Genomic DNA, 15,710 nt, shown 5'->3' with positions numbered 1-15,710 from the left:
GAGATATCAAAAAAGTACTCCAGAGTGTTGTTCAGCATGGGGGTGAGTAGAAAATGAAGGCTAATCATGTTTTGGGTGTACTATTCCTTTAAGCTCCTAAAGAGGAAGTTCATTTCAGACGCTTGAATCCAGGATCTGATCTTCTCTCCACAGGTGAGCATCAGAAAAAAAAAAAACTGACCAGTAGGTTGAAGGTTTTAACTTTTAAGTTTGCTTATTCATCATGACAAAGTCTTCCTGTTTAGGATCCTGACGTTTGGACTCCGTCCAGCAAACGTGTCCAGAGCCGCCCAGAAGAACCAGCTCAGTCCAACTGGACCTTCCTCTGCATCATCTGGTGAAACTCATGATCACATGGAGCTAATCTGGAAACCATGATCGGTATGTTGTTTCTTTTTGTTTGTATTCAGGGTGAAGGTCAGATTTATCACCCTGTAATAAGATCTATAATAAATCCACAGCTTGATGATTGGAGGAGGTCTAACAAGGGATCTATTGTCGCTCAGGCATTAAAGCTGTTTTAGGGAAGGAGTGGGGATGGAAAGGGGAAAATAAAACAATTGTCTCCAAAAATGTTAATAACCGAAACCAGTTTCACTGCAAACGTCAAACTCCAGCAGAAACACAGACAGGAAGTGGAAACCGGAGTGACAGCCGCTCTATTTTGGGACCGGCGGGTTCTCCACACCGGTCCCGCCTGACGGACCTGGAGCCGACCGTCTGCATGTACAGAGTGGGAGTGTCCCTGCATGTAAACAAAGGCTAAGCTATGTGACAGGAACACAAAGTCACACCCAGTTATTGGGCAACGCGTCAGCTGGGAGTGGAACCGCTCGCTTCGACTTGTGAAAACATTAAAGGTTTCATTCCTGCAGCAGATTCAGACGAAAAACAAATCGACTGAAAGAAAAGAAAAAATTCATTTCAGAAATGCTTCAAATATTCTGCATTTTTCTGATCTGCTACTCTGGGTCCCTGAGCAAGACCCTTAACCCCACACTGCTCCCCGGGGCGCCGCACCATGGCAGCCCACTGCTCCCCAAGGGGAGGGGTTAAATGCAGAGAGTTCATTTCATCGCTCTGTACTTGTGAAAGTTGATTCACAATAAAAATAAAAACTAAAAAAGTTCTTTAGCTAATCCCTCCTCAGGTCTGCTCCACATAACCCCGCTACAAAGATCACAATGCAATTAGTTTTATTATTAATTTAGTGCTGAAACTTTAGCTACAATAACATCATGTTTTAAAGTATAATATTGTGTTACTATTTTCTTATAAATATTTTATATTTAACCTATTTCTTACATTTAATAAACATCTACTAAATTAAATACATTTGGTTTTTAAAATCAGATTTGACAGCAATTAAATAAAATAGGAAAACTATTTTAAATTTTTAACTATTTGAGGATAATTTACCTTTAAAGATATGAGTGAAACTGCATCTTTTTTTATAATAATGAGTATTGTTTTTAATTTTTATTACATCATCATGTATGGTTTGAAGTCTGTTATATCTGACCAACTTTAAGGGATAAAAAATAAATAAAAAAACTTTATATTTTCCCAAATCAAACAAAGTTCCAGGATGAGGGAAGTTTTCCTAAAGCAGCTCTGATGCTAAACTCTCCATAAACACAGAGACTCAGGGATCCATCAGCCTCCATGACGCTGATCCAGCAGGTGAAACACCACCTGCCTCACAGCAGACTGCTGATCTCCCTGTGGCCGGTCTCCATGGAAACTGGTCCTGGAAAGCCTGCGGTAACCCGAAGCGCTGAAGGATGCGGATCACAGATCCAGTTACTCAGGCCGCCCGCCGCGCACTCATCCCATTTCTCTGCACGCGGCTCCTGCCTTCGCCATAACAGGTCGACTGCATGTTTTCATCCCTCATCCAAACCTGCGTCCATCAGTCGACCTCAGAATGAGGACCAGAAAACAGCCGAAGGCAGCGAGGGAACATCGTGTCCTTCAAGCAAAAGAAAAATAAATCCTAACTGAAAGATCTGCAAACATCTGGGTCCAGAAGCAGAAACCGTTACTGGAGAACCACTGCTGAACATGAGGAGCAAATGATCTGATTGGATCTGGCATCACGGAGCAGTTAGATCACCTGATTTATCATTTGTAGAACCACCTTTCTACCAATTAAACCTGCAGGACTTCTGTCTGTACAGCTTTGTACCTTTACATGTTGAAATATCTGCTTGTTTCCTCTCCAAAATACCCAAAACTCAGTCAGATATGGAGTTTAAAGAATCTGGGAGCATCAAAGTTAAAGTTCCACCAATATATTGGATTTAAGTCTGTGCTTTGACTAGGCCATTCTAACACATGAGCAGGCTTTGATCTAAACCATCTATTTTATATCTGGTTAGTTATCCTGTCCCCACAGAGGACGGGTTTCCCCTTAGTATGATGCTGCCACCACCATGTATCACCCTGTGGATGGTGCGTTCAGGTAGGGGCGGATTTAGGAAATGTGGCGCCCTAGGCAAAGACAGGCAGGGGGCCCTCTGAACCCATTCTCCAGATATAGAAATGTTAATAGAATAGACATCCATTATCTGTTCTAGGTTGTGTCCCTCTCTTCTTGTCCCTTTTCTTCTTGTTTTCCTCTCTATGTTTTGTACTCAGCTGACTTTTCATGCTGTCTCTAAAGGAATGAAAGATTTTTTCCAAGCACTAAGCTCACTTAGCTGATTGCTCCTTCCTGTGTTTCCAAAAAGGCCAAAGTAAATAACCCAGTCCTTCTTTTCACTGTAGACAAGCCATGATCTGCTTATCTGTTCTCCATTTTTCATTTGGATGAAATAATAGCTGCATGAATCATGACAGCAGACAAGATAGAGGAGAGCAGGAGGCGGGGTTACCAATCTACTCGCTCTGGAGAGCAGAGTTCGCTGCTTTTAGATGTTGTCTCCAAAGTCTCCAGTAGCAGAAAAAAGTCTCTAGATTTGGCGCTAGGAGCTTTTTAGAAATCAAAGTGCTAGAGGGGTCTGAAAAGTGGCTAAATATAGCGACTAAAGCGCTAAGTTGGCAACACTGCTCTTTGCATGGTTTGTTTTCAAATGGTTTGCTGCTGTCTGTTTGGACCTTTCTGAACATGTGCAGCAAATGGACTGATCCAATATGGTGGACACTGAAGGGGGGGGCTGAGACACACTTAATATTATCAGCGTTTTGATGGCATTTTAGCAAAAAGATATTCATAAAAAAAACATAATTATTGTGCACAAATAAGGAATAGTTGTATTAACTATACATGGAAATAGAGATTTATGGGGCCCCATGAAGCTGAGGCCCCCCCCTGCATTCAGGGTCCCCAACTTGACTCCTGTGGCTTTTCTCTGCCACTTTGCAATAAACCCCAGAGCTGTTAAGGGGCCAACAAATCAGTGAGATTCTCTGCAGCTCCTCCAGAGTTACCACGGACCCCAGGCTGACTCCCTCATTAGTTTAGGACATGCATGTCTTGGTAGGTCCGCAGTTGCTCCATCCTCTCCATGTTTAGGTGATGAATGGAACAGACCTCTGAGGAGTTCAAAGGTCAGGATCATCTTCTGGAAGCTGGTTCTGCTTTAAACCTCAAATCCCCTGACCTGTGGCGTGTTTCTTTGTTATTATGATGCTAATTGATATTAAATAAGGCTTTGGGATTTATTCTCCAAATGCACACAGCATCATCTCAGAGGTTTGGACTTTACCTGAATAAATCAATGCATCTTAAGTCAATCCAGCAGTTTGAGGAGGTTCTGATGGGTTCACATCTGGACCGAGCATAACTCTCCGCTCTGGCAAAAAGCATCTTTCATCCAAGAGCTCAGCTCTGGTTGTTCCATCCCAGACAGATGGAGTTTACCAGCAGAAGCTCGCCTGCTTCAGGGGGCAGCTAGCACAGAGGCTAACAGCTGCTAGCAGCCCAGCTCTGAAGTTAGCTTCTGATTCAGCACACAGTTAAAGGGCCATTTCACCTTTTATACAACACACCTACTATCCAATAATAACTACTCTAGTGACAATTAGAAAAATTAAAAGGAATAAACTAAATTAATATTTAACAGTTTTCTATACATACTTTAAAATCTGACCCTCGATTTAAGAGATAAATGCAGCACTGAATTAATCCAACAGATAGAGCTTTCACAGATGGCCCACTGCATTTAAACACATATTTGATCAGCGTAGAATAATTAAAGTTTAACGGACTCTTTAAGGTTGGATTTGGACCAAAATCTGCAGATACGCTCTGAATCACAGGCTAACTTCAGCGTCATTTAGAGCTAACAGGCGATTAACGGCTGGAGTAAAAAGAGCTAACCGCTGCAACCTGACACCAAACACCGACCAAACGCGCCTGAAAGCCGAATCTGTCCACGACAGGCGAGCTGTAGAAATAACCACATAGATTTTAGTTCACTTTATTTTGTGGAGAAGCGACGCCTTCGTTTACTAGCCGCATTTATTAGCGAGCTAGCGGGCTGCATTATTCTGCTAAACCGGCTAATGACAGCAAAGCAGCGGTAACCGTTAAAGACAGCCGCAGACTCACCGTGAGGACATCCGCCGGCGGCTCTGGCTCTCGGTAACCTACCGGAACAACCCGAAAAAAACAAACAAATAAACAAACACGGCGGAGCGGCTGTTGACGCAGAGCCTGACGGGCTGAGGATGCGTTCAGGGACGCCTGGGGAAATAGAGCCTCAGGTGGCGGTCTGGTTCACTGCTCTCCTGTGTTCCTGGAAAAAAAGCGCAAATGCCTTGATGTTCAAAAGGGTCACCGATCTATTAATAAAAAAATAAATATTGAATATCTTGAACTTTTCCTTAACAGTTAAAACTAAAACAGGTGTACATATATTATAAAAAATAATAATCGTAAAATTTTTCTGTTGACCAAAAATACTTTAATCCTGAAGGGAAATTAAACAAATGCATTCATTTTACATTTAAATTTCTATGTTTATAGTATTCATAATTTAATAAGAATAATTTTATAATAATTATATCATATTAATGTTTATTTGCTTGCTGATCTACTTATGAGGGAGTCTTATTTTCAACAAGCAAATTTTATACCCAGCAGATTGAGACTTCATTTTAATTTGATCTGATCCAACCAGCAGAGACTAATTTAGTGTTTGGTTGCAGTTTAGCCTACATGCAGATTTTTATTAATTCATTAACTGACTGGAGAAATAAAGTAGTAATGTGCAGGAAAAAAATTCATTCTAAGTGTGTTCAGCTGTTATTTGAGGAAATAGTATAAATAAGATAGAATTAAATATTGGGTTTTAACAGGATTCAGCATAAAAGTTTTGGACTAGTGATTTGAAAACAAAATAGTCAAAATATTAGTATCAGTATTATATCAGAGAATCTGCAGTTAATATTATACATATTAATATCATGTCTCAGGAACTTTGCACAAAACATGTGGGTTTGATAATCCCCTTTTTTGTGTTATATTCTTTTTAACCAGCAGAGGGCAGTAAATCCAAACAGATGATGCATAGTCTCCTCAATCTGCTGTTTCTTCTCCTCTGCAAGCCTTCTAGATTTACATCAGAGCTGTCTTTAAAGATAACATTTTTTAAGTTTTATATTTGGGATTAAAGAATTGAACATCTGTAGGGTGAAGTTTGTGTAGGCAGAGGAGGACATCCATGAAAATAATGAGGCAGAAGTTATTTGTGGGATGAAATATAGTTTGAACTCTGAGCTTTGTTTATTTTATTAAGCAGGGATGAAGCACTGATAGATGGGGTTAAGGATGAGTTCATTATGTTTATAGATGACATTAGAATTGATCTTTAAAATTCAATAAGCGTAAAACAAAAGCAACACGTGAAGCAGAGGGAGAAACAGCTTCATTCCACACAGAAAAAGTAAAAACTCAGTCCAGGAGTGGAAATACAAATGTGCCTTGAAACAAGGTTTTTAATATAAGAAGAATATAACATTTTACATGCCTCCAAATTGTAATAACAGAAGAAAAATGTGCAAATGCCTAAAAAAAAAGATTTTTTTTTTATATATAATGATTAATGAGCATATTTCATTTTGTCATAGTTTTCATCTACACACTATTTAGCTCAGACTCTTGTATATATTTTACATAAAGTCACTCTTCATCAGGAATAAGGGCGCAGAGAACAACTATATAATCGCATCACAAACATATGAATAATACATTGGCACGAAAAATATGAATCATTCCCCTGGAAAATTTAGGTTTAATTTATGGTTTAAAGATGTTTTCTCAGTCTGGAAGTAAGTTTGATTCCTTTGATTACTGCCAATATAATAAGAGGGTGATTGCTCTGATTTTTACATGTTTTAAATGATTATTTAATACTTTAACACTGTTTTATTATTAGTATTTGTGAGATGACTGATTCATTTCCATTGGAAGAAAATGCTCTAATGAAAGTATTTCTAAATCATTATTTACTAATACTGAATAGTTTTAGGATTAAAAGTATAAAATAGACGGTCTAAATGTTTTGTTGTGATGACAGCTTCTTAGAAATAAACAAAAACAAAGTGAGTCAAACTGTTCTTCGTCTGCAGCTTTGTTTCTAAGATTTGAAAGGAAGGAATTCTTGTGTTTTGGTTTCATTTAGGGCAAAACTCAAAAGTCCGACTGCCTCTGAACCCATCCCAGGAAAACTCAATAGTGCCTGGAATAACTTTCCACTGTGTCACAGTCACCTCCCAAGAACACCTGAACGAAACCACACACTCACTCACACACACACACACACACACACACACACACACACACCCTCCTGTGGGTGGAGTCCTCTGTGGTTTAAGATGTGTGCTCAGCTGGAGAGGGAACTCAGAGGGCAATAAGATCCACTAATGTGATCCACGTCTCAGCAGCTGCTTTTAACATGACAGATCTGTGGAGCTTTGAGGTGAGTCTTTAAATACTTTGCACTGGAGAAAGGGCTAATTTTTCCAAATAAATTTTAAAGTTTATTCCTAAAAACAGCAGGTATTTGATTACTGATTTATTTTTACTTGCATTGTTGCTGTTATGATGCAGTGAAAGGACAAATACTGGACAAAAACTGTTTTAAAGTAAAATAGATTTTCCTAAATATATGAGGAATTTTCTCAAAAAAACAACTATCTCTGTTTACATCTTTTAAATAAAAGGCACAGTTAATGTTTTATACTGTTTGTCCCAAAAAGTGACAATAAGTGAGATATTAAACTTTTAAAACCTAAAGTGTTGAAGCCAAATGGAAGTTCAGGTTATCAGCTTTCCTATAAACTGATTAAAATTATTCACTTTTTCTTGAAAAAGTTGTTGCTTTAAGATTTGAGATTTGGTTGAGATTTTAAAAGTGCTTAGAACCATAAAACCAACCAAACTATAGAAAAAACACTGAGTAAAACCAGCTTATCTGTTTTTCTTTTAAATTTATTTTAATTCTTACTTGACTTTGCCATCAAACCTGAGGGTGAAACCATTTGGTTTCTCCGGAACTTTCCCTGAAGGACAGAGAGGAATGTCTGAGAGGAAGCTGCTGGTTTCGGCCCATTAGAAGCCTGTTCTGCAGCTGTCTGTTGTGGGTTAACTGGTCCATCAGGTGTGCCTCAGTGGTGGGATGCTAAACAGGAAACATCAAACAAAGACTCATCAAACCTTTTAAGTATTTCCAACTGAAAAGCTGCACTTTGCGCAATTATGTAACAGAGATTGATACGGATTTAACTTTCAGAGATAAGCTTATAAACGGCTGTTTGCTGTTAAAGATTAAACCTGAAGGTTAAAACCTTTTACTCCCTGCAGATCCGAACGAGGAGATATTTCTTAGATGGTGTCGTTCAACGCTTTGATCTTCTACTTTACTGCCACACAATCAAACTCTGAAATTATCTACAGATATTACTTATGCTTTTAAAAACACAAATTAAAACTCTAATTAAAGATATTTTTTAAATGTAGAAGTAGAAAATGTCATGATAGAAAATTTCAGCTTAAAACTTAAACCAAATCTCAATTGAGTAAAGTTTGCTTTCAGTGGCAAGTTATTAATCTTAATATACATTAAAACGAAGGTCTTAAGTTTTGGTTTATCAGACTTTCTTTATATTTTCTCCTGCATTTTTTTCCCACTAATTAAAATGTCTTTAAATCCACATGAACATGAATCCAACAGACTGTAGTAAACAGATAAATGGAGGCAGAAGATGTCTTTCAGTCATCAATGCTCACATTCAGCGACACACAGGAGCTCTTTCAAGCTGGGCACCGTTTCATTCACAACACCTGTCCCATCAACCAGGAATCACAAATACTTTCATAATCCCAGGGAGGGATTACTTTAGTTACATTACTCCATCTGTAATAGAGTAACTATAGTTTGATATAACACTATTTCATACAATATATATATTTAAAGGGGTACTATAACGAGAATAGTATCTACAGACTGTTTTCTACATGTATGCTAACCTTATATCTTTTTCCTTCTTCTTTGCCTACAGAATTGCCCAGACGAGATTAGATGATCATTTAGAACAAAAAGAAAACGATTCTGGTTTCATCCTAAAGACACGCAAAGAGCCACAAGAAGACCAAATGCCAGCTGACCTTTGACCCCTCTTCATCATGGATGTCCACCTGCAGGGCAACTCCCAGCTCCACTACAGGGTCAATGGCGGCACCAGCCAAAACGCTGGACCTGGAGTGAGTATTACTCTAAAACAATGTTTTTATACAGGGTTAAACTAATTTCACATAATAGGAAACAACATAGAGAAAAAAAAAGTCTACATGAAGAAGAAATCTGATTACACATGAAACGTAACTCTGCCCTTAATTTAGCTAATAGCTAGCCAAGAGAAGTTGGTAGCTTATCCAATTATCAACAAAACAACACGGGCAAATTAAACCTTTAACACTAGCTTATTATAATATATTATCTGTTCTTAAAAAAAAAAAAATAAAATCTAATATTTTAGCGATGTGAATTCTTTTTTTTTATTTTTATTTTTACCTTACCCTACTTTTTGGCGGGAAAAGAAGACAAGCTTTCTTTTCTTCTATAATAACCCCCACACTACAGCGATTTTTTTTTTAAAGGAAAACTCCGGTTAGCAAGGAATAATCGATGCATCGTTATTTATACCTAAGACTAATACATTTAATGATGTTATTTAATGAATTTAGTGTTAATCAATCCTTTTCGTCACGATCACTGAGTTTGGTTATCCTCCCGCAGCAGTTTATCGCAGTGAGCTTGTTGCAGATATTTTTCTTTTATGTCTAATATTGAAGCGTGGTCTGCGCTATGTTATTCCACGCCACATCACGAACTACCTGTACCGGTCCCAGTGTTGTTACGCACCTCGCTCTTCTAGCTGGTCCATCTTCACCAGTCGTTTTCCACAATGGCGGTCATACAAACAAAACAAGCCAATAAGGTACCAACCAGGAAATACGCATAGAGTAGAGCGGATGTAGATTTGACCAATCAGAGGCCTCCTGTCTGCGATCACCTACAATTTTGGAGAGGTGCAGCAGAGGGGGTATATCTGCGTTAACTGCAACACATGCAGACGACCTGGTTTCTGAGTATAAACCAGGCTTAACCCCTCCCTCCTGCCATCTTCCGTCAGTGAGGTCACGGTGCGGTAAGCCTAGCGCCATTCTCCCCGCTTTACAAGCTAAATCAATGGGAACTACTAGACACATCTGCAATCAACAACAATTATTGAAGATTTCCAGAGGACTTCACCATTGAAATTCACCAGAGCTATAGTGAAACTGACAATGCCCACGTGCATGGCAGCTGGATGCTGGAATACATCGGGTAAAAGTGAAAAAAAGAGTTATTCCACCTTTCTGATTCCTGATCCTCCACGGACGGGTTGGTCGTTGGATCGCCAACTTGAAGAGGGAGGATTTGCCATCGAACTTCTGGCCAGAGAAAAAACCCGTAATATGTAGCCAACATTTGGAAGAAGAATGTTTTCAAGATGACTTGGATAATAGCGCGTTGTGACAAACACCAGATACAGCACTGGGACTTGATCAACAGCCGATACCGCACCGTGACAATGTCACTAACCAGTAGGTGGCAGTAGTGTTCTTTGACAAACATGGATGCCTCCAGTAAAGCACATTCACATGAAAATTACTCTGAATTAGAAACATTTATTTATTGAACAGTATGTAATAATTTCATATTTAAAGTACTTTCGGAAGTTTGAATTCTGAATGCGACCGGACTTTTCCATTAAACATATTTTATGTCTATGGGAGTCTTCATGCCAGGCGGCTAATAGAGAAAGGGGCCACTGCTAGCCTTTTGCAACAGACAATAAAAGCAGTTGGCGGTTTGTGTTTAACTAACATTTCTGGAAAAAAATTGGTTTTGATTCCTGTGTGACATGAAGCTAAAATAAACTTAAATGTAAAACTTCAGCTCAGAAGGTCAGACATTTCCCATCAACCCCGAACTTAAAAATAAAATTTTTCGGCCACCCTGACAAAATAAACAGAATGTATGAACGTTTGTATTCCTCACAGAGTTAATTGAACTTATAAGTTCTTTAGACTGACTTAATCTCTTTGACTCTCTGACTGACTGCCATTGATTCTATAAATCCACATTTAAGATTAACATTTAATTTCAAACAAACGTGTAAAACAATAGAGAAGTGTACCAATTATTCAAATTAACTATCAGAGTAACTTTTCATAAGCTTCTTTAATTTGCAGTCAAACCGCATTATAGAGCCAGATAAAGATCTGTCAGATTACCCGGACCTTTTAAACTGCGGTTATCAGATGAACTGATATACCAAACTGTATTTAACCTTGACTCTGTTCTATGTTTACACAACTCCATCAGCGAGCACAGGCTCTGGGAGATCACACCAGCTTAACCAGTAATTCCCATTGTTAACCTTTGGGAATAATGTTCATTATCAACAGGCCAAACAGTCAAACCAGTTGAGCTGCAGTTTTCTGGATCCTGAGCTTCTTCACTACAATAGACGTCATTCATTCCAGCTGAAACCAGCAGCCCGGTGTTTATCTCGCATTGGTTTCAGCTGGGTGTTGCTGTCTCTTTGTGTGATCGTATCTGTGAAGCTAAACAGAATGTGTAGTCATCTTGTTTTCAGGATTTTCATAACCTTGTCGTCAGCAAAAACTTTGTTTGCACAATCATCCAGCTTAAGCTGAAGGTCGCAGCCTTTGAGCGGTTCTAATGATCTTCTGCCGTACGGTTGGGGGTCGTTGCAGGTAGTTAGCTTTACTTAAACTAGATCTATTGGTCTTTACTTACTTTCATTTTGGGGCACACCCAGTAAGAGCAGGTGGAGCTCTTTATACTTTTCAGGATCATCAGACAGGTTTTAATTCAATCCCAAATGCAGCAATTGTGTTAGACAGTCATAGCTCCTTTTTAGCTTGGAGAGGGTAATCACTAATTGATATGTTAGTTAACAGAAGTGCTTTTTCTAGTATTAAAGCTACTTTCTCTTCCTTCAGGGAGACAATACTCTACATATTCTGAGTCCAGAGGAACAGGAGTGCCTCCAGTTCTTTGAGGAAACCATTGAGTCTTTGGAAGAGAGTCTGGATGAGGAGAAGCAACGTCTTGGGCAGAGGAGGGCCCCCGAACACCACAGTCAGGCTGTTGAACAGGTTGACGGTCTTCCAGGCCTGGCTCCGAACCATGATATAATCGACTTGGTCCACCCAGAACCAGACTTGGTGCACACTAAAGAGCCAATCTTCAACCCCACTGATCCAGGTATAAAAATAGTTGTTTTTATTCTGGTAAAAAACTTCCAATCACAATTTCTAGATGTAAGTGATAATTTGAATTTGACCTGATTATTTTCCTGAATCCATATTTTATGTCTTAACTATGTTTTTATTCTCTTTACATCTAGATTTTCGCCATATGGTACCACCTCCTGAGAGCCACTTTGACATAAAGCCAAGGCATGACAGTTTCTCCCCAGACTATAACCCTCCTTTACGAAGTGCAAGCTTTGGACCATCAGATACGCATTCCTCCTACCATCCTCCAGGCAGTGTTCCTACTCCGGTGCTGATTGCCCAGAAGATAGCGGAGAACCAGGGAGACGGAACTTCAAACTTGCATTCTTCCCCTTTACTCCGCCGCCTTAGCGACAGCAGCGAAAAATCCCCAGGGGACAGATCAAATTATTCGGTGAAACATGGCCCACCTACCTCTGCAAAGCCAAGCCACTATCCCCCAAACATCAACGTGGTTCTTGGTGGAAAGGAGCATCAAAAACCAGTGACTAATGTAAACATGCATGAACGACAGGAGCAGATGTTGGCAAACCTGGCAGGTACTTCCCACCCTCTAGTCCAGAACAATTCTAAGCAAGGTTTGGAGCTCAACGCCCAAAATAGTCCATCACGTAGTATTTCCTTTAGAGACCCTGCTCCGGATCAATCCAGGATGGAAGCCCTATCAAAGTTGGGCCTGACAAGGGTCAGAGCTGCATCACTCCAAATGACACCAGACACCTCGTCACAGGTTCCCCTAAGAAGTCCAGACCACAGAGCTGTATCTCCAGAGACTAGTCTAGAACCCAGGGCACCAATTCCGCCTCATCCCTTGAGGAGTCACGATGAAAGAAGCTATCAGCTGAGCCCTTCGTCCCCAACAATGTCCCCAAAGCACTGTCCTTCCCCTCCTCCAGCTGAGGTCACCTCACCTGCATTTAACAGCTTCGGAGGGAAATCCATTGTGGTCCATGCTTCTATACCCCATAAGAATGAACCTCCAATCTCTCCAACTAGCCCCGAGCCTAAAAACGTTCAACTCACACCATCCAACACCATAGAGCACAGTCCATACGGTGGAAAGTCAAAGGTCATAACCCCTGGAACAGCACCTGTGGCCAAAGCCAATCTACCTGACATCCTTAGCTCTCATATTGACTCAAAGGAACCTGTTCCTGCCAAACCAGAACGTCACACTGCTGAGTTAAACAAGTATGGAGGAAAGAGCAGAACCTTTGATCCTGTTTCTGGGTTATATCGGACTTCCGAAAGCCATTCTAAAAGTGTCAAACTTCCGCCGCCAAACCCAGCCCCCAAACCGCCTCGGCATTCCTACTACGGTGCGCTTCCTTCCCAGAAACCACCAGCAAGGGCTTCGTCTCCCGAATACAGGCGGAGGCCAAGCTCCATGTTCCGTCCCCAAGGTATCACGGTTCAGTTTTGTGGACGAGGGGCCATGGATGAATCACGCAGGGAGGCGTTAAGGAGACTTGGGCTGCTTAAAGACTCTTAATCAACCTTTTAGAGATTTGCCATTTAGTCTCCGCCTGCTGGACTGGAATATCAACATCTCTCTGCTAATGGAGATGGTATGCAAGAAGTTTCACCTCTTGTCTGAATGTGAGGTGTGCCTGTAGGCAGTCCAGCTTTCACAGAGGAATGAAGCTGTACTGAACAGACCAGTTTAGGCCCTCACTATCTAGTTTTAAAAAATGAGAGTACTTTTTTTTCTTTAAATACCCAACATTTGTTTCCCAGAACAAATCTCGACTGGTTCAAGATTGTCTGTTAAGTCTCAACAATGAAACTGTATAAATTAGCCCTACATACAACGGGAAAATGGCAATGCTTTATAGGGGAGTCATGGATATTTTTTTATGTCTCACCTTTTTTGTTGTTCTTTTTTTATAGCTCAAATGTGGTTAATTTTAGATATATTTAAAATGGGAGAAAGGATTAGTTGTACATTTTCCAGTCTTCTATCTAAAGTCTACTTCGTCACTTTTAGGCTGTTTTCTACAAAGGGGTGAAAACTTCTCAGAACTATACAGATTCACCTGTTTTCCAATAGCTTTGATCTACATTAAGAGTATTTCTTAAAATTTTGGAAACTTTTTTTTGTTTGTTTTAGGACTTTTATTAGATATATGGAAATTAAGGCTAACGGTGTGTTAATGCACCTCTCAAATTGGAATTACATAACAACAAACCATTATGTTTAGAAAACTTGTCAGAAAAAAGTGACAAACGTGCCGTTATAAAGCTAAAAGCTATCAACAGATAGCTATCAGCTACTATTAGCATTGCGGTGACAATATATATACATTTAAATTGTATAGCCTCATTACTGACAGAAGAACTACAGTACAATATATGTGACCAATTAAATATATAAATAAAATAAAATAAAAAAACATGGAGAAATAAGATTAGGAAAGAACTGTAGATAGAGGTAGCCATTATTAGGGAGTCAGCCATATTGGATTCAGGAATCTTGCTAACCAAATTCAACATTTCGAGAACATTCCTGTAATTGTTTTTTTGTTAGCTTAGAAAAAAAAGTCAAACTCTAATTTACTGTGGTTAGCTAAGTTACATTAGCTGCTATTAGCAGTTAGCAATGAACTATTGCTTACCACTTTTACAGTTAGGCTACTATCATTGCTAACCATTGTTAGCTATACAGTGACAACCTTTATGCCTTAAATTCGATAGTAACATATTTGCAAATAGAAATAGTAACATGAATGTATGTGACTTAATAAATGTGAAAACAAAACAAATTTGGGGGTAAAAATAATATCAATACCATATGATCAGCCATTGATAGAGAAGCAGCCATATTTGTTCAACTTTTCAAATTTGGCCTTTCCAGAACATTCCAGCTGAACTTAGAAAATCTAGATTTAAATTTCCAGCATGATCAGTTAAAAAAACAAAAAACAATAGACCTGTAAGAAACAGGGGCAGTTAATACGGCGCAGTATTTGGGATGGATTTTAAAATTAAAACAGGTGTGAACATGGAACTGGCAGCCATATTGAATTTTAAGTACTGACTTTTTAAATTCTAGTTTCAGCTGTTTTTTTCCACTTTAGGATTAACAAAATTAATTGAATTATGCATCTAACTTTGGCCTTTCAGTTACAGTCATGGTCACTGATCTGTTGAGATTATTGTCTAATAATGACAAAAAAATACGTTAAAAAGTGCAATAATTTTCTACCTGTCAATTTATGTCTACCTTTATCAAATTATGATTAGTCTAAAGGTTTAATCATATCTCTTGAAAAACAACCAAAAGAAATCTTGTTCATAAATTGAATAAATTAATAATAAATACCCCAAAATAACCATTATTGTGTAATTAACAGATTGTAAGGCGTCATTTGTCAGAGATTATTTTCATTTGAGGATGTTTGAACTTTTTAAATCCTGAAACCAACTTTTTATTGGAGAAAGTTTGTTTCAGACTTTTTTATTTGTATGTTTGATAATTTGAAGCTGTGCCTTTTAGATATGCATGTGTCTTATTCCCTTTTCAAAGTATATCTTTTATTTTGTGTTGTGTATGAATGTTTACTAATTTAGTGAGCAGTTTTCTTATTTTTTTTTCCTACTAAAGCTTTGGGAGACAATTTAAGCACTTTTCTATGCTTTTATGTTTTATAACGACTGAAACGTATATCTGAATGAGGAGAAGCAGACAGCAGAGGGTATGAATGTCTGAAGTGAAATGGTTGTGCAGAAAACGGGGATCTGGATGTACATTTTCTTTACTGTGGAGCTGGATGGTATTTTTACCCTCTCAGACAAACAACCCACACTAAACCACAAACTGCTGCAAAGGGAATGTGGGGCGGACATTTTTACCATGTGGAAGGAGTACTTTAAAACCCTGCTCTTTAAG

General features: G+C 39.0%; 2 protein-coding genes across 4 annotated transcripts in view; one reads left to right on the top strand and one right to left on the bottom strand.

Moving 5' to 3' along the window:
- The window catches only part of rab3ip (RAB3A interacting protein), an 18,575-nt gene extending 13,888 nt beyond the window's left edge, over window positions 1-4,687 (bottom strand). For all 3 annotated transcript variants that reach the window (XM_015383947.1, XM_015383948.1, XM_015383949.1), the window contains exon 1: window positions 4,556-4,687. The gene's annotated coding sequence lies outside the window, so the exon portion shown is untranslated. The remainder of the gene's footprint in view (window positions 1-4,555) is intronic.
- A 2,104-nt stretch (window positions 4,688-6,791) lies between these two features.
- On the top strand, window positions 6,792-14,126 carry proser2 (proline and serine rich 2). Its single transcript, XM_015383946.1, has 4 exons — window positions 6,792-6,926; window positions 8,509-8,710; window positions 11,525-11,789; window positions 11,932-14,126. Exons 2-4 carry the CDS (start codon window positions 8,633-8,635, stop codon window positions 13,311-13,313), a joined length of 1,725 nt encoding a protein of 574 aa, XP_015239432.1. The 5' UTR covers window positions 6,792-6,926; window positions 8,509-8,632; the 3' UTR covers window positions 13,314-14,126.
- The last annotated feature ends 1,584 nt before the right edge of the window (window positions 14,127-15,710 follow it).

This window comes from Cyprinodon variegatus, unplaced genomic scaffold (assembly GCF_000732505.1).
Source record: "Cyprinodon variegatus isolate N-32 unplaced genomic scaffold, C_variegatus-1.0 Scaffold298, whole genome shotgun sequence".
Lineage (NCBI taxonomy): Eukaryota > Metazoa > Chordata > Actinopteri > Cyprinodontiformes > Cyprinodontidae > Cyprinodon > Cyprinodon variegatus.
This window is presented reverse-complemented; position numbering and strand designations above follow the sequence as displayed.